The following is a 19,648-nucleotide window of genomic DNA, read 5'->3' as shown; positions in this document are numbered from 1 at the left end:
ACTAAGTGGAAGAAGTAGGGCTAAATCCAGCTTCCATTTCTCTCTCTGCTCCATTTCCTAGAACTAGCTTGTCTGTTGTTGACAGTTTATGATGTATGAAAAAGGATTACTTGAATTTATTTTTCCTACCTCCCTGATCCTTTTTTTCTCTTGGTGATGATCCGGTTCACAAAATCATGACCAAGTCATGACTTGTTTCATCCATGATTCACCAAATCAGCTGGAATTAGCAAGTTTTGATTAAACCCCTAAGCTATAACCCAAGATTTGCAAACAGCAATGACAGAATTCATACAGAGGGATGCTCGGTGCTCTCTGAGCTTTGTTGTTTTCTTGCAGACATTTTATTATCCAACTAGGTAACATCATCAGTGGTAGAAGGGAGTGGGTTTTGCTCAGTGTTTATATACAGTTGTCTTGCCCTGTCAGTGTTGGTGGGAATGTTCTTTGTGGTTCCTTGGTTCGGCTGTTATTATGTTGTTTGATTATTAGTGTTGGTAGTTTCTTGATTGAGGTATTGTTTACTGCTTGATTTTTGGTGTTAATCATTACTTATGTAAGAGTTGATTGCAGGTGAGGAGGGGGTTTGGGTTTTTTGTTTCATTTTTACCTTATTCACCATCCTTTTCGAATGATACATAGATGTTATTTATCTGGATGTACGCATTGATGGCTGATTTGTCTGAGTTCATACAGGATGTTAAATCAAAATCAAACCATCTCTTGTATCTTTGTGTGGCGTGCGAACCTAGACCCACACCTCAGTTCATACAATATATTACATTTTGAAGCCACGGGACGGGATGGGTTTGCAAAATAGAGTAAGAAACAAAACTCTAATTGATGTGAAAATGAATCAAGCTTAGAAAATACAGCCATAAAGTCTATAAATGATCTGGATAAGCAAGCAGTTCTAATGTAGACAGATTATTTTTAGAGATAGTTGCCTTATATCAAGGTAAGCATAACTCAGTAACAGTCTGCTTGTGTGAGAAAAATATTATTCAGTTCTTATTGTAAATTATTCATGGAAAGCCGGTGCAATAATTACATTCATATAAATAGCCAGATATGATCCAAATATTCCCCCCTCTTCCCATTTGAGTATGTTCTGTGTGAGTATATTACACACAGAGTTTGGCTCTTAAACAATCATTGAAACACGAGGCAAAAATGAGGTAACACAATTGCTACTTCTAACTTGTTTCCAAGATCACCTGGAGAATTTCTGAAAAAAGAATAGGTCACCTTCTAGCTTTAAGACCGCTATTTCCTCTTCTCTTACTATGTGTTGATTTCAAAAGATTGTTGTGGTCAGCAACCTCACTACTCTGTAGAAAAGCTGACTAAATTGTTCAGACCTTGCGTAAAGATCTCAGCTTGTCCTACCTATGCTCTTGAGAGCAGCCAGTCTGGTATATACGGTGGTTAAGGCATCAGGCTAGAAATTGGGAAACTGAGTTCTAGTCCCGTCTTAGGTGCAAAGCCAGCCGGGTGACCTAGGGCCGTTCTCTTTTCTCAGTCCTAGAAATGAGGCAACAGAAAACCACTTCTGAAAAACCTTTCCAAGAAAATTGCAGGGATTTGATCCAGGCAGCCTCTGAGAAGCAGATATCAACTATGTGGTTGGGCTTAGTTTTGGGGGAGGAAAATAAGAGGGAGGGAATTCCGCCTCTACCTACCAGCATCCATTGGTATTCATCCGGCTAGCGTCTCGTCAGTGTGTGAGAGTTGAGGGCTGTTTGGAAACTGAAACAGTATTTGCTGTGTGAGCAAGAAGGAGACAGCAAGGAGCCTGGCCGTGGCTTAGAAAAACTGTTCTGCATTAAAGCTGCTTGGTGCTGTGAAACTAAAACTGAAACTCCTCTGCTTGTGTTTTGCATTTGGAACAGATTTCTTTTCAAGTGGGGAGAGGGATAATAATATATGAAATACTAATGCTGTGACGATCATTTCGAAAAATCCTTTCTTAGTGAGCACCTAGAATCCAAGAGGAACATATGTGCCAAATTTCAAGTCGGTAGACTTTATGGTTCTGGAGATTTTGTGATGATGCGTGAGTGGTATTTCACACACACACACACACACACACACACACACGTATATATGTATGTACGTACATACATATATATAGTACACACACACACACACACACACTCCCACCTGAAATAATGTATATGCTTCTCCAAAAGCTGGTCCATAAGTCTGTATTCAATACAGGTAGTCCTCCACTTACGGCCACAATTTACATTGCAAAGTCAGAAATTTGTTGAGTTTTGCCCCATTTTTCTTGGCACATTTGTTAAGCGAATCACTGCAGTTGTTAAATTAGTAACATGGTTATTAGGGGAACCTGGCTTCGCCGTGGACTTGGGTTGTCAGAAGGTCGCAAAAGGTGATCCCATGACCCTGGGATACTGCAACTGTCATAAATGTGAGTCAGCTGTCGAGCATCTGAATGTAAATCATGTGACCACGGGGATGCTGCAAGTGTGAAAAATGGTCCTGACTTACTTTTTTTTTACTATTAAACATTCTCATTTCTATTCTCGCTACTTTCTTCTACCGTAACGGGACAAATGTGTCTCTCTGCAGACTCATCAGGTTACAAGTTATGAATCTACTTCTGTGTAAGATGCCGTATGGGGGAGGACATGTCCACTTGGGTTGAGACACACCAACTTGACCTCTTGACTGTCTACACCAGAGGTGTCAAACTCAAGGCCCCTGGACCGGATCCGGCCCACAGGGTGCTTAAATCTGCCCCGCGGGGCTGCCCTGGAAACATTGAAGGACCGGCCTGCGATGCCTCTGCCAGTGAAAATGGAGCCCCGGAGGGCCACACGCGGGGGGCCCCCCATGCTTCATTTTCGCTGGCCGAGGGTTGCAGGTGGCCGTTACGGCCAAAAATGGCGCTCGGGAGCCTGTTTTCCTTGGCAGAGTACTTGGGCCGCCACAGCCCCCCCCAAGCTGGCCACGCCCACCCTGGCTCCCTGAGGTGCAGCAGCCCTCAATGAAATCGAGCTTGATACCCCTGGGCTAGAAGGTTAGAGTAGCGGTTTCTGAAAACTTGTTTCTAGGGAGACATGTCTAGCTTTCTTGAACAGCTTCCTCCCTTCTGAGGCTGTCTCTCAAGGTTTATCAGAATGAGGAACTAGACTGGGTGATTTAGCTGCTCTGTTCTTGGAAGAAAGCATCAAGTATTTATTTCTCTCAATGCGACTAACATTCCTTTGCTAAAATTTCCCTTTTTCACCACCTCTTAACACCCTTCTATCTCTGCTCAGGTGGTGGCAATGCATTCCTTCCGTCATGCATCATACCAAGTCATAATAAGGTTCGTCTAAGCTGTGTAAGTACAGCCATGGTGTTTGAGAAACCGCCAAATAGGACTTCACTGAGTAGCATGAATCCAATTTACTGTGGCTAAATCAATACATTTATTTTACTTTGTTATTGGCCCGGGGGGAACACAAGGCTTGCGTTGCTTGCATTGCGAACGAGGTAGTGAGAGGAGGCGGGAAAAGGCAGAGGGGGGAACTTGCCACACTTGCTCCACGCGCCTGGCCTGGCCACTGGGCTGCTTCTTTCCGCATCTTCCTTCTGCTTTTGGCCGCACGCAAGGAAAGCAGCAAACGTCTTTCTTTCTCTCTCCCAAACTCCGTCAGAAATGAGTCTTTGGGACCCTGCAAGGCATCCTGCTCCAAGAAGCTGCACCAGCAAAGACTCATTTCTGGCAGAATTTGGGGGAGAGAAAGAAAGACTTCTGCTGCTTCTGCTGCTTTCCTTGCATGAAGCCAAAAGTCTCTCTCTTTCTCTCCCCCTGAGAACGGAGCTGGAGCTGGTATCCTGCGATCCCAAATAAAGAATCATTGATCGATAGGCAAATGGGGTGGGGAATTTTCCTGCAGACTTTTTTTGGGACTTTCCCAGGATCTCTGGTCTGCGGGATTTAAAATTATGAGTTTGGTGGTCCCTGAGGTCCAAAAGTTGGTGACCCCTGCCCTAGAGTCCTTTCCCTGATTGGACAGAAGAAACCTTTACCTTTTACCTTTTATTAGTTTATAAGTAACTCAAGGCAGTGAAAATACCTAATACTGCTTCCTTCCTCTGCGAGGTGGAGTGGATTGACAGAAAATGAAACGTTACTATCACGTATCCAAAAATTTCAAATGACGCAGCTAGCTTACTATGTCCTGCCCATAGGGAAAAGCATCTACCCGAAGATGATGATTTAAGATTTGACAGTACGCTCTGTAATATGAACCCCAGAGAGAAATTCTCCAGTCCTTCCTCCTTGCTAAATGAAGGGGTTGAAGATGGCCTTCATAGTTTTATTTATAAAATGCAGGAGCTGAATATTAGCTTTATTTATATACATATATATATAAAACAACTGTAAAAGTCTGACTCACAGACGAACACAATACAGAAGCCTGATGATGGCAGATGAGATTCTGCCGAAACGTTGCTACAACTTTAAAAGCACAACTCCAATGACGTGGGAAAATACCTGAACAAAGCTGAATAACATACATATACATACACCTATACCTATACCTATACACATACATGAAGGTAAACAAAGCAAGGCATTTTACACTTGGCAGCTGCCAAGAAAATGCTTTTAGCAACAGGTCAGACCTTCAACTTTTGCCTGCTATTGAAATACTTGCAGCAGCAATCTCTTACACAACCAGCTGAAAATTAGAAACCTATGCTCAGTTGAACTCTTCTACTGCCTGGTGTCCTTTGTTGTAACAACTGCAGGGGCCGAGGCCTCTCTCTACTGTGTTGCCTGGCTCCCTTTACTCCAAATGTCAATCGTTCTTTTGAGGACTTCATCGAACACCAGGTCTGCTTTCCTGACTTCCCTGTTGTTGCAGCCAACTTGAGGGCATCTGTAAAGAAGGGAAAAAGATCCGAGTTAAAAATCACATCCCAATGAGCAAAACAGAAGTTCTCACTTTATCTTTAAATCCAGTGGGGAGGTTCTGATTAGCTCCTTCAGTGAGAAAACCACCTTTGGCAGAAGTGTTATTTTATTCATGTTTCAAAGCTAGAAACAAGACTGTCTATGGAGATTCTCAGCCATCCAGGTCCTGGTTGTCCCAAAGGCACTTTTTTGTTTTTCTTTGAAGATGTTTCGCTTCTCATCCAAGAAGCTTCTGCAGCTCTGACAGGATGGTGGGGAATGGAAGGATTTATAGTCCTTGCAGACAGCTGGTCCTTTGCATCCTTGTAGAGGATCATTGAGGCCATTTATGCACACCCTCTGTGCAATTTTTCTCTCTGGAAATCCATTCCTACTCCCATACCATTCAAAGCAAGAATCTCCAACCTTGGCAACTTTAAGACTAGTGGACTTTAACTCCCAGAATTCCTCAGCCACCTGGGAGTTGAAGTCCATGAGCCTTAAAGTTGCCAAGGTTGGAGACCCCTAATTCAAAGGGTGTTCGTCTCAAATTGTTTGTCTCAAGGGTCTTCAAACTTGACAAGTTTAAGACTTGTGGACTTCAACTCCCAGAATCTTGGAGTACTCATCTCAAATGATCTAAGTGCTAGAGCCCACTGTAACTGCATAGCCAAAAAGGCGTTAAGAGTTGTTAACCTAACCTTACATAGCCTTTTCTCTGGTAAATATTACACTAATAACTTGAGCATACAAAACATTTGCTAGACCAATACTCGAATACAGCTCATCAGTCTGGAAACCATATTATGTATCTGATATTAACACAGTTGAGAAAGTCCAGAAATATTTCATAGAAGAGTTCTCCACTCCTCTACTTTTTGCAGAATACCTTATGCCACCAGACTCGAAATTCTAGACCTAGAAAACCTAGAACCATCCCGCTTTCGGTCCGATCTAAGTATAGTATATAAAATCATACATTGCAATGTCCTACCTGTCAATGAATACTACAGCTTCAACCATAACAATACAAGAGCAAGCAATAGATACAAACTCAAGGTTAATCACATCAAACTTGATTGCAGGAAATACGACTTCAGCAACAGAGTGGTCAATGTCTGGAATACTCTACCTGACTCTGTGGTTTCTTCCCCAAACCCCAAAAACTTTAACCTTAGACTGTCTATGATTGACCTCACCCCTAAGAGGTCTGTAGGGGATGTGCATAAGTGCACCAATTGTGCCTACCGTCCCTGTCCTACTGTTTATTTTTTATTTTTTCTTATATGTATCCATGTATTAATAACTATGTTTTTACTTATACCTATTATCTTGTAAGCAATTGACAAAAATAAATAAACGAATGAATGAATGAATGAATGAATGAATGAATGAATGAATGAATGAATAAATTCCCGAACATGACTGGAGGAGGAATTCTGGGAGTTGAAGTCAACAAGTCTTAAAGCTGTCAAATTTGAAGACCCTTGATATTACTAAAAATCTGTAAAGATTCTCAGTCATTTAAGACATGGTTGTCCCAAAGGGGCTTTTTCAAGAAGCAACTGGACTTGTTGCCTCTTGAAAAAGCACCTTTGGGACCAGAAACAAGACATTGGCTTCAAAGTTAGCTCCATTTCAGTTGATGTCTGCTTGTCAGTGGAAATGTCGGACACTAGCAATGGACACCAGGCTAATGCAAAGAGCTGCTTTCATTCATCTTACCCACACGGTGAGATCTGTTTTGGAAATTGTATCGGTTTAATAATTGGAGCCCACATTGGCTATGGTGGCTTCTCAATCTGGAATAGCCTTTCAACTGAGTTGCATCTTTCCTCCATTATTTCTGTGACTCTTCAAAGCCCCTCTTTGAAGGTTGCCTTGGATTCAACTGCAAAAGGCTCTTAATCTCCTCCAGACATTTGAACTGTGAGTCCCATCAATTCCCTGATTCATGGTCAAATGTCTGCCCTGCCCAGGGATCAATGGGAGTTGCAGGCTGGCAAATACGAGACTATTTCACTGTAGAAAGTTGACTTGCATCTCCGTTCCTTCCCTGCTTACATTGCCTAATCTCAGGTGAGCAGTAGCAGCTAAGCAAGAATTTCTGATATCTAGTTGTCTAAAAATCGTAACAGCTAAAAAACAAAAATACACCCTCCAGTTAACGGTATTGATGAGAAAACAAGTTGGAAGGTGGCTGGATCTTGGAACCCAAATCTCTGAGAATCTGTGAGGAGTTGGAAGTCAATGCCTTCTCTCTCCCTCTCCCTCCCTCCCCCTCCCCCCTCTCCCTCCCCCCTCCCCCTCTCCCTATCTGCCTATCTATCTATCTATCTATCTATCTATCTATCTATCTATCTATCTATCTATCTATCTATCTATCTATCTATCTATCTATCTATCTATCTATCATCTATCTATCTATCTATCTATCTATCTATCTATCTATCTATCTGTTTTTATTAGTTTATAATGTGGTATGCAAAGAAAATACAAAAGCAAATAATAGGACAAATAGGGAAAGGAAAAGGGAATGGAAAAGTGAAGGAAAAGAAAAGGGGAAAAGAAGGCATTGATTTCCGACTCCTCACAGGTTCTCAAGAGATATGGATTCCAAGATATATATCACACACACACACACACACACACACAGAGAGAGAGAGAGAGAGAGAGAGAGAGAGAGAGAGAGAGAGAGAGTTGTTTACTGTAAAGTATTTCTCTCCACCTTCATAAAGGATCTTAAGATGCTGATAAAAACAAAACCAATTCCCCTAGCTTACAATCAGAGTGCCTCTGTCTCTATACTGTTGCTGGGTATCTTATTTATTTTCAGGAAAGTTATGTTCGTAAAAGTAGTTATAAATATCAGTAACTAGGTCATGCATCATCCAATCTGCTGCAGAATGCACATTGGTTACAGTGCTTTGGATTACAGTGAGAACGATCTGAATTTGTAAAAGTCAAGAGTTCTAGAAGGCAAAACTGAACCTGCCTTGCAAGTTACGATTTGAGATCTGTGCTCAGAATTGGTGTATTCTTTGGGCGCATCCTGTACATACAAACCCATGCAAATTAAGATTATTTGTGGTCCGATATCCTTCCCTATTTACTTAATTTGATCCAAATGTGGTTCCAGTTTGAAGGTTTTTTTAAAAAAAGAAAAACAAAACAGCCAGAACAATGAATAACTGCAAAGAAAACAACAGGCCATATGTTGGATTTTGGAGCGATTTTCTGAGATTTAATGCTAACCTTTCTTGGTAGGTAAATTTGCTCTGTTCCGGGAGATAGAATTCAGAAGGTAATTATATAAACAGATGAGAATGGATAGCCTAGGGAGGAATGAGTTGCTGAGATTTAGGAACATTTCTCCTTGTAGATCAATCTTAAGAGAGACACAATTTGCCTGTGGTGGTAGTAATAATGAGTAATAGCATTAGAGACTGTAGAGTCTGCATATTGTTTGATACCTTCAAAGATGAGAACTTCTAGATTCTCAGAGGATACTCTGAGAGGTTTGGAGAGACAGAGGAGGAGATAGGTGAAAAGATAGCTTCCTTGGGTGACAGGAAAACACTACAGAAGACCAAATAGCATGAAAAATAGAAGAAAGTTTCAAGGACGTTCCATGCCAATTTGCATTATTCAGGTGACACTGAGGGCACAGATAACCTCCAAGTGGCCCTAACGACCAGATGACTGCAAGGAATATAAATCTTTCCATCCTCCACCATTCAATCAGAATTGAAGAAACTTCTTGGATGAGAAGGGAAACGTTTTCAAGGAAAAACAAAGTCCAATTTCCATGACCTGGATGACTGAGAGTCTCCATAGATATATAAAAAATAGAGGGTTGCCTCCTCCCAAAATATAATAATAATTAAGAATAACCAACTCTGATCACTACAGATAAGCCCAAATTACCTTTTTTCCCCAGTTCTGTAATCATCTCTGATATAATGCAACAAATTGCAACGTGGCATTTGCAAGCTGAAATTGGTTTTTAAAACATGAAGTAATGCTTCCAGCCCTTAAGATAATACCTGGGATAGCAAAAAGAGTTTTATGATAACTTTTCCTACTGTTGCCAAGATCATAGCTTGATTCCTACAGCCATTGTTGGCTCTTTCTTCTCATTCCTAAAACATTCCAAAACTCTCATCTTCATGATTGTTATCTTCTGCTGTCCTGCTCCTTTACAAAGTTTGAAAGATACACACAAATATTATCCACACTACATTGCAGTTGTATGCTCTAGGCCAGAGTTTCTCAACTTTGGCAACTTTAAGATGTGTGGAGGTCAGATATGGCTGGGAAATTCTGGAAGTTGACGTCTACGCATCTTAGAGTTGACAAGGCTGAAAAACACCGCTTCTAGTTTGAGGAAAATGATTTTTTTAACTTCCTGATCTCCATGTGAAGCTCAATGTATGCAGTAGACTCTCTGCAGGGAAGAGATAGATAGATAGATAGATAGATAGATAGATAGATAGATAGATAGATAGATAGATAGATAGATAGATAAATAGATGATGGATGGATTGGTAGGTAGATAGATGAATAGATGATGGATGGATGGATGGATTGGTAGGTAGATTAGATAGGTAGGTAGGTAGGTAGGTAGATGATAGATAGATAGATAGATAGATAGATAGATAGATAGATAGATAGATAGATGAATGGGAGATAGATAGATAAATAGATAGATGATGGATGGATGGATTGGTAGGTAGATTAGATAGATAGATAGATAGATAGATAGATAGATAGATAGATAGATAGATAGATGGTAGATGGATGGATGGATGGAGATAGATAGATAAATAGATGATAGATGGATGGATGGATTGGTAGGTAGATAGATGAATAGATGATGGATGGATGGATTGGTAGGTAGGTAGGTAGGTAGGTAGGTAGATAGATAGATAGATAGATAGATAGATAGATAGATAGATAGATAGATAGATAGATAGATAGATAGATTAGATGGATGGATGAATGGGAGATAGATAGATAAATAGATAGATGATGGATGGATGGATTGGTAGGTAGATTAGATAGATAGATAGATAGATTAGATGGATAGATAGATAGATAGATAGATAGATAGATAGATAGATAGATAGATAGATAGATAGATAGATAGGACATACACAGCATGATGTCACATGATTGCATCACTTATCGATCACTTACCAATGGCAATCCGTTTCAGAATTACACAGACTGTTAAGTGGGAAAAGGCACAAGTCCCAGGTAAGGGTGAGAACTGAGGGAAGACAGCAGGTGGGCAGAGAGGCACTGTAAGCAGGCCTACACGGCTAAAGCACAGAGAGGCAGGTGGAAGAGGTACTAAAGAGCACAAGATGGCTGAGGCTCCTCAGGAGAACAAGAGGAGCATCTTACGGGAACAACTTGTGCTCTTCCCTTCCAGATTTTCCCATTGACTCTGCTTGTGAGAAGCTGGCGTGGAAGTTTGCCAATGGCGATCACATGACGGTAGCTTGCTGCAATGCCACAATCACAGGCTGGGTGCTTAGATCAGGATCGCATGACCGGGGAGGATGCTGTGATGGCTACCACTTGGTGTACCAGTTTTTAAAGTTCCCCTCGCTCAAGGCCTTTGCAATTTGAACGGCTGCTGAACAAGTGGTGGTCACTCAAGGATTACGCGTGTTTTGCTCTCTCCCCATTTCTCGAAGAAGGAGCAGGACAGTGATGGGCTGGAAGTTGCATTTCAAATCAGATCTGTCTTGAAAGGGTGGAAGGACATTCCAAGGGAAGGGGGAAGAAAATGACGATGACAATAATGATTTATTAAACCTGTATATAATCTGCTCAAGCAGCCCACAACACCTGGAATACTGAATGCATCTTTGATCGGCACAATAAAAAGAAGATGTAAAGACTCTAGAAGGAGGACAGAGAAGAGCAACAAAGATGATTATGAGACTGGAGGCTAAAACATATAAAGAACGGTTGCAGGAACTGGGTATGTCTAGTCTAATGAAAAAAAAGATTAGGGTTGACATGATAGCAGGGTTCCAATATCTCAGGGGCTGCCACAAAGAAGAGGAGTCAAACTATTCTCCAAAGCACCAGAGGGCAGGACAAGAAGCAATGGGTGGAAACTAATCAAGGAGAGAAGCAGCCTAGAACTAAGGAGGAATTTCCTGACAGTGAGAACAATTCACCACTGGAACAACTTGCCTCCAGAAGTTTTGTGGGTGCTCCATGACTGGAGGTTTTTAAGAAGAGACTGGAATGGACAACCATTTGTCTGAAATGGTATAGGGCAGGGGTGTCAAACTTGACTTCATTGAGGGCCAAATCAAGGTTGTGTTTGACCTCCGGGATGGATATGTGGCCGGAATGAGTAGGTGGCCCAGTGGTGGGATTCATTTTTTTTTACTACTGGTTCTGTGGGTGTGGCTTGGTGGGCGTGGCAGGGGAAGGACACTGTAAAACCCCCATTCCCTCCCCACCCACTAACCTGCTTCCCAGCTCTGTTCTCCTCTGCAAGGCAACCAAAGGAGACCCAACCAATCAGCTGGGACTCGGGAGGCAGAGAAGAGATGGGGGCGGGGCCAACCAGAGGCGGGATTTGCCGGTTCTCCGAACAACTCAAAATTTCCACTACTGGTTCTCCAGAACTGATCAGAACCTGCTGAATACCACTTCTGATGCACCCCGCCCCAACTCCATTTTGGCTGGCAGAGCTGCAGGAGGCCGTCATGGCCAAAAATGGAGCCCAGGAAGGCTGCATGTGGCCCCGCTGAGCTCTGTTTTAGCTGCCAGGGGCATTGCAGGCCAGTCCGTTGCTGTTTCCAGGGCAGTCCTATGGACCAGGTCTGGCCCACGGGCTTTGGGTTTGATACCCTGCGTAGCGTTTCCCGCTTGAGCAGGGGGTTCGACTAGAAGACCTCCAAGGTCCCTTCCAAATCTCTTATTCTGTTAAATCAACTGCTAAGTATCTTCCTCGCCTTCCCCATAACACGTGAGTATTAATGCTCTCTGCCACATGTTCCCGGCCCATTTTCAAACTGCTTGTGCTGCAGATATGACTACTGCAAGGCCTTTTTGATAAAACCTGTTCTCCGGCCCCGATGTGCAGCCTCTGCAGGCACAGGGGCCCAGGAGCGGAGAGTCGGACTCAGCCGCAGCCACTCGAGAGGCCCTTCTCTCCGCAGGCAGCCCCAGATCCTGTCTGGGAAGGCGTTTGCCCCAGACCGACAAAGGCAGTTCTCTGGTGCTGTGTCTCCAGCGTGGTGCGTTTGCCTTGGGCAAACCACAGAGTCTCACAGTTTGGGGTTTGTTTCTCCCAATCTACAAAGAGGTGAAGATAATTATTATTTATCTGGCACATGTTTTTACCCAGATTAATTAATTCTGTGAAATTGCCCAGAAAGCCTCCAGTCAAAAAGGAGCTGTATGACACAGGCAAGGCTGGTACTTTTGCTGCTCAGCAATTATTCTCGGCTCCTGAAACAGCAACAGGGAGTGGGGGAGAGGTGTCTTACTTATTTATTTATTTTATTTATCATATTTTTATAGCACCCCTCACGCACACTGTGAGTCTGGGAAGCATACAACAGTTTGTTGGGAGTGGGTCACCCAAAGGGGACCTGAAAGGAACCCTTTTAAACACCAAGACTGAAACACAGAAAATATATTACTGCCAATATTTAGTACTGAATATGTCCATTCGCATGTTCTAGTACTGTGCTGAGAGTTATCTAGGAAACCAGCTTCATAACGTGGAAGGGCGCTTCACCAATTCTTTATCTAGAGCAGTGTTTCGCAAATTTGGCAATTTTAAGATGGGTGGACTTCAATTCCCAGAATTCTCCAGGCAGCATGGTTGGCTGGGGAATTCTGGGAGTTAAGAAGTCCACTCTTCTTAAAATTGCTGAAGTTCAGAAACACTGGATCAAGCAAGGTACTAATACCACTCTGTAAAGCTTTAGTAAGACCTCACCCAGAGTACTGCATCCAGTTTTGGTCACCACATTATAAAAAGATGTTGAGACTCTAGAAAAAGGACAGAGAAGAGCAACCAGGATGATTAGGGGACTGGAGACTAAAACATATGAAGAACGGTTGCAGGAACTTGGCATGGCTAGTCTAATGAAAGGAAGGACCAGGGGAGACAGGACAGCAGTCTTCCAATATTTGAGGGGCTGCCACAGAGAGGAGGAAGGGGTCAAGCTATTTTCTAAAGCACCCGAAAGCCAGAGAAAGAATAATGGATGAAAACTGATGAAGGAGAGATTCAATCTCAAAATAAGGAGAATCTTTCTCACAGGGAGAACAATCAACCAATGGAACAGCTCGCCCTCGGAAGTTGTGGGAGCGCCATCACTTGAGACTATCAAGAAGAGACTGGTCTGCCATCTGTCAGAAATGGTGTAGGATCTCCTGTTTGGGCAGGGGGTTGGACTAGTTGACCTACAAGGTCTCTTCCAACTCTGTTTATCTGTTATCTGTTTAACTGGTCTATGGTAAGAAAGAAGTTCGGAAGATGCCCCATTCCAGATAATTGTCATCTACTTACTGAGATGCCTAAAAATGGAATCCATTTATCCCAAACCCAGCATAGTGGCAAGTGTTGAGATGACACTGCTTTAAGACTTTAATTCCAGTCTAAATCCACAATCCAAGTTGAAGTCCACACATCTTAAAGTTGCCAAGTTTGAGAAACACCAAGAGTATGCAGGTTGCCCAAGGCTGACGCAGCAGAACATCCATAATCATGGACTCAACTCACCTGGTGACGCCAAAACATTACTTTATAGATTGCTGGAAATCTGAAAAACAATCTATTTCCTTCCTGACACACCATCAGTAGATCTCAAACAGCAAAGTGATACAACAGGATTACAAGAGCGGATTCCGCTCTGGATTGATCTGAGATGACATGTTGGATTAGATCACCATCTAGTTTTGATTGATCATCTCCAATGAATCTTGCTGTGCATTTTGTAGGCCCTGGTTATGATATGGAGCATTGTACGAACCCGGCCAACTCTGGACTAAGCAACCAGACAATGTCATTCAGACAACAGCTCAGAGGCTTTTGTGCGTTCTGAAAAGAAGAACTGAGAAAGGAATCATTGGGAGGAGATAACGGGTGTCCCTGTACATTGTGGGATAAAGTCTGGAGTCTGCTGAGAAGAAATTAAAAACAAGGTCAGAGCTTAGATAATAGGTTTTCTTGCAGCTTACAGATTTAAATATTTAACTTGGATATTATTAAATGTTATTTTTTTTTCCTAGAAATTTAGATACAAGCAGAAGCTGGCTCAGCAAGAACTGTTCCTTCTTATATTTCAGCCTTTTACTGCCATTTACTAGACTGGCCATCAATTCAAATAGTGTTTTTTAAAAAAAGGACAATACAAATTCATGGATAATCAAAATGATGGTTGTTTGCTGCTTCCTGAACAAGGGGTAGCATGGTTTAGAAACCAATTGCTGGAGAAGCCACAATGGAGGAAGTCTATCACTTCCATATCTTCTTGGAAGCTTCTGGTTAACCTGTAAATTGACATTAGAAGGCCGGACAAGACAGGCCAATGATTTGATCCAGGAGAGTTTCTTTTATGCGCTTAAAGTTGCCAAAGGCAATCCAGCAAACTAGTCAGAACAGAGCCTGTTATAACTCTCTAATGTAGATATTTCATCTGGATCCTTGTTTGACTCATCTTAATATTGTACTTGGTGTTAATTAAACCTTGAGAGAGAAATTACATGCTGCAGTATCTGCCACAGACAGGCAGGTGGGTGAAGGAATAAATGGCGACAATCATAAGCTTCCCAAGGACCAGATAATATTGCCACTTGCTTTAGCTGCTAGTTAGGATATGAGAAGCCCTACTTGGGGATGGAAAGCAAAATTAGGGGAACAGATGGCCTGCTTCTGTATAGAATTCCTCATTCCCTGCTCCAAATTGCTTTGCTTTATGGCTAACACTATATCCCCAGGACTGATACTTCAAAGAGCTGTTTCTTTCTCCAACTGACATACAGTAATTAGCATCTGATCATTTGTACTACTGTTATCAGACATCCAGGACAGGTAAGCTCAGAGGAAAGCTGCTTTTCCCATTTTAGTTCCTCCAGATGTGTCAGATTACAGTTCCTATTAACAACTGTGGTAGCTGGGGATCATTAAGAGACGCAATCCAGAGCTCTCACTGAAGGCCCAAACAACCAAGCTCAAATTAGGCTGTTTGGATACAATAAGCTTTCTGGAAAAGAGGGAAGGGGAAGGAGAGAGAAGAGGGCAAATCTATAAACTGTAGAAACAACACACTATAAAAAAAGATGTTGAGATTCTACAAAGAATGCAGAGGAGAGCAACCAAGATGATTAGGGGACTGGAGGCTAAAACATATGAAGAATAGTTACAGGAAGTGGGCATGGCTAGTCTAGTGAAGAGAAGGGCCAGGGGAGATATGATAGCAGTCTTCCAATATTTGAGGGGCTGCCACAGAGAGGAGGAAGCGGTCAAGCTATTTTCCAAAGCACTTGAAGGCCAGGCAAGGAAAAATAGATGGAAACTGATCAAGGAGAGATTCAACCTGGAAATAAGGAGAAAATTTCTGACAGTGAGAGCAATCAACCAATGGAACAGCTTGCCTTCAGAAGCTGTGGGAGCTTCATCACGGGAAGCTTTCAAGAAGATTTCTATCAGAAATGGTGTAGGGTCTCTTGCTTGGGCGGAGGGAGGGTTGGACTAGATGATCTACAAGGTTCCTTCCAACTCTGTTAATCTGTTCTCTGTTATCAAATAGCAGGAAGCAGGGTGGATTCAATTACAGTAGCGATGGGTACAGCGTTGGAAAGACTTGGAAGTTAAATTGGAGACAGATTACTCTGAAGAAAGTCTAAACTGTGTGGTTGCTTGGAGGCAATGTGATGGCACCTTATTATCAATCCAACACATCTGATAGGGCTGGAGTAGAACCTATTAAAAGGACTAGGAGACACAGGGATTCTTGATAGGTAATCCTCAATTTACAAACGTAATTAGATCAAAATTAAGAGCCGTGGTGGCGCAGTGGTTAGAATGCAGTATTGCAGGCTGACTTTGTTCACTAGAAACGGAGTCAAAGGTTGACTCCGTTTCCATCCTGCCATGGTCGGTAAAATGAGGACCCAGATTGTTGGGGGCAATAGGCTAATTTTGTAAACTGCTTAGAGGAAGCTGTAAAGCACTGTGAAGCGGTATATAAGTCTAAGTGCTATTGCTACTTCTGATGCTAAGCAAGACAGATGTTAAATGATGCATTGCCGCATTTTATGATCTTTCTTACCACGGCTGTTAAGCAAATCACTGCAGCTGTTAAATTAGTAACATGATTTTTAAGAGAATCTGGCTTCTCCATCGACTTTGCTGGTCAAGAAGTTTGCAAAAGAGGATCGCATTGTAGGATACCGCAACTGTCATAAATATGAGTCAGTTGCAACCAGGCTGAATTTTGATCCCGGGGCTCCTGCAATGGTCGTAAATTCGAAAAACAGTCACAAGTCACTTCCTTCAGTGCCTTTGTAACTTTGAACCATCACTAAACAAACTGTTGTAAGTCGTGGACTATCTGTACTCCAATTTCCGTTACAGCGGCCTACATGTTATGGATGTGATATCAAATGCATCCTTCAATTGTCACTCTGCACAATATTTTTAATGAGAAAATGTAATGGTGAAAACTACCCATGTCATTATGAGATAGTGAGATGCACATCTGGTCTTGGCTTTGCTTCCAAGCCAGAATTCTGTAGAGTCACACAATCTGCATTTTACTTTTGTAACTTGAATAAATGGCTAAAATGACCTCTATTAGAGGAGTTCTACTCTCCTTTGTTCTCTTTTTCCTTCCTTCCTTCCTTCCTTCCTTCCTTCCTTCCTTCCTTCCTTCCTTCCTTCCTTCCTTCCTTCCTTCCTTCCTTCCTTCCTTTGCCTTCCCTTCCTTCCTTCCTTTGCCTTCCCTCCCTTCCTTCCTTCCTACCCTTCTCTTCCCTCTCCCTCCCTTTCCTCCCTCTCTCCCTTCCTTGGTTTCTTCCTTCCTTCTTCCCCTTCCCTTCCCCTTTTCTCAATCCCTCCCTCCCTCCCTCCTTCCCTCCTCCCCTCTCTCTCCATCAACACCCAGGACTGCTTACTTGACTTTCTTCTTATGTTGTTGTCTGCGCCGGATGTGTTCCAAGATGGCTTCTTCCTCATAGGTGTGGCCGCAGATTTTATTCCTAACTGGTTTCTTCATTTCTTCCTGCAATAAAATTATTTGGCCGCATAACCGACTGTCCAAATCAACAACTCAGTAGCGTCTGCCAGTGGCTTCTGTATTATGGTTGTAGCTCAACAGATTAAACCGCATTCACTGACAACTACGACTACTGTTGTTTATGATTATTACCGTGATGTAAGGCTGCCAGTGAATGAAGTAATTTGGAATTGATTTTTTGTATCATACATGGAAATATAGGCAAGGTATTTTGCTCAAAGGGAGGGAAGGACAAATAAAAGGATTGCTGAATCAAGGGTTAAAAGAAGAGAAGGAAGAGAGGGAAAATAAAACATAAATACTTTAAAAAAGAATAGGATTCCCGCAAGGATGGTAGAACCTGAGTCCCAACTAACAAGGCATCCTTTTCACAGTCTGAAAAAATAGCATATGTTCAAAATTGCATACAGCAAGTAGGCTCACTTTTGTTTTGCAAAATATCAGTGGGCCACCAGAAATATATATGTATTAGAGAAATAAGGTAGAAAGCAAGCAAAGAAAGTGAATCACCCCAGACCATAATCTTCTCTGTTCAATTGTCCACTAGGCATTGTAGCCCTTTGGTTTTCAACCACACCAGTTTTTGTGTCCAACTTATAGTGCACAACCTGGTGGGATTGTTTGGAGAAGAAAATCAGTCTGCAACCATTTCACACTTTGGTACAAAAAAAGTATCACTCCTCTTCAACAATTTTAATGCAGGCTTGAGCCAAAACTATTGATAAACGTAAAATAAAGCAAGAGACACATTATACATGTATGTAACCTCCAGCATATGATTTCATATTGCGGAATGAGAGCAGAATGCAACTGTGAATCTGGTGTCTTCTCTAGTTATCATTGTGGGGTCCTTGGTGCTTGGTTTGTTTTCTTGTAGATATTTCAGTACCCAATTAGGTATTAGTATCAAAGCTAGAAGAGACTGAGGTTTAGTCTCCCCGCTCTCTCGTAGCACTGATGATGTCACCTAGTTGAGTGATGAAACGTCTGCAAGAAAACCACGCTCAGAGAGCACCAAGGACCCCTCATTTCAACCCTGAGCTACAAATATTCTCTTCTATTGCTAGCTATCATTCTTTCCTCTCGGCTACTTAGATGTACGGCCTACCTGTGTAATGGGGCAAATAAATTTCCTTTGACTTTGAGTCACTGCAAGATCCTCATCGACTTGCTCGAGGGCTGGTCCTTCTTCTGCGTCTGGCTGGATCCCAACTGCACCATGAGAGAAGGGAGAAATGACATTGAGTCCCAACTTGTTCGCTTTCTGGTTGCATCTGTTTTGGTCATGATTTATTTATTTGATTTCTATAGCCATCCATCTCGACAAGTGACTCTGGGTGGCATGCATGAGAATGATGCATTTCAAATGTGGACGCAAATCTCCCTCTTTGAGGGAGATGGACAGTTCAGTAATGTGAAAATGTATATATATATATATATATATATATATATATATATATATGTATATGTATGTGTATGTGTGTGTGTGTGTGTGTGTGTGTATGTGTGTGTATATATATATATATATATATATATATATATATATATATATATATATATATATATGTATCATTCAGCTTTGTTCGGTATTTTCCCACGTTATTGTAGTTGTGCTTTTAAAGTTGTAGCAATGTTTCGGCAGAATCTCATCTACCATCATCAGGCTTCTGTATTGTGTTCGTCATATACAGTATATATATATACTGTATATGCAGGTCTTGGCGTGCCCATGAAAATCTACAAAATCTACAAAAATGAATATCTATCTATCTATCTATCTATCTATCTATCTATCTATCTATCTATCTATCATCTATCTATCTACACACACACACACACACACACACATATATGTATATACGCCTAGCTGTGTTCGGGTCTTTTCCTGTGTAAGATTAAGAGTATCTTGGCGAGGTTTCGGCGAGGTCCCACTCGCCATCCTCAGGCTGGTGCTTTAGGCTTCGTGCCAGTGCAAGCAGAAAGCACCAGCCTGAGGATGGCGAATGGGACCTTGCCAAAACGTCTCCAAGATACTCTTAATCTTACACGGGAAAAGACCCAAACACATCTAGACCTACATACCTGTACCCGTGAAAATCTACAAAAACAAATACATACATACATACATACATACATACATACATGAAATAAACAAGGCTTTAAAAAGAAACTATCGCTGCTGGGACATATGGCAAGGTCAGGTCTGGTTAGTAGTACTTGGATTGGAGACCACAAGGAGTTCTCAAATCCATAGCCTAGATCAAGGGTCAGCAACCTGCGGCTCTGGAGCCGCATGTGGCTGTCATGCCACTGTCAGAGTCTGAATCTGAGGAGGAAGCCAGGAAGCTGACAGGGCTGGGAGTGTGGCTCCATTGGCTGTGGAGGAGGCTGGGGAAGGGCAAAGTCCGGCTGGACAGAGCAGGGGAGAGAACAAGGGAGAAGGAGT

At 42.2% G+C, this 19,648-nt stretch overlaps 1 protein-coding gene across 2 annotated transcripts in view; it reads right to left on the bottom strand.

The window, feature by feature from the left end:
• Positions 1-4,332: 4,332 nt before the first annotated feature.
• Positions 4,333-19,648, bottom strand: part of NSMCE2 (NSE2 SUMO ligase component of SMC5/6 complex) — a 243,656-nt gene continuing 228,340 nt past the window's right edge. For both annotated transcript variants that reach the window (XM_026703655.2, XM_087931701.1), the window contains 3 exons: positions 18,311-18,414; positions 17,081-17,187; positions 4,333-4,901 (listed from right to left, as the gene is read on the bottom strand). In XM_026703655.2, coding sequence (XP_026559440.1) covers positions 4,787-4,901; positions 17,081-17,187; positions 18,311-18,414 — 326 coding nt within the window. In that variant the 3' untranslated portion in view covers positions 4,333-4,786. The remainder of the gene's footprint in view (positions 4,902-17,080; positions 17,188-18,310; positions 18,415-19,648) is intronic.

Source organism: Pseudonaja textilis, chromosome 3 (assembly GCF_049901715.1).
Source record: "Pseudonaja textilis isolate UNSWEBS1 chromosome 3, rPseTex1.2, whole genome shotgun sequence".
NCBI lineage: Eukaryota > Metazoa > Chordata > Lepidosauria > Squamata > Elapidae > Pseudonaja > Pseudonaja textilis.
This window is presented reverse-complemented; position numbering and strand designations above follow the sequence as displayed.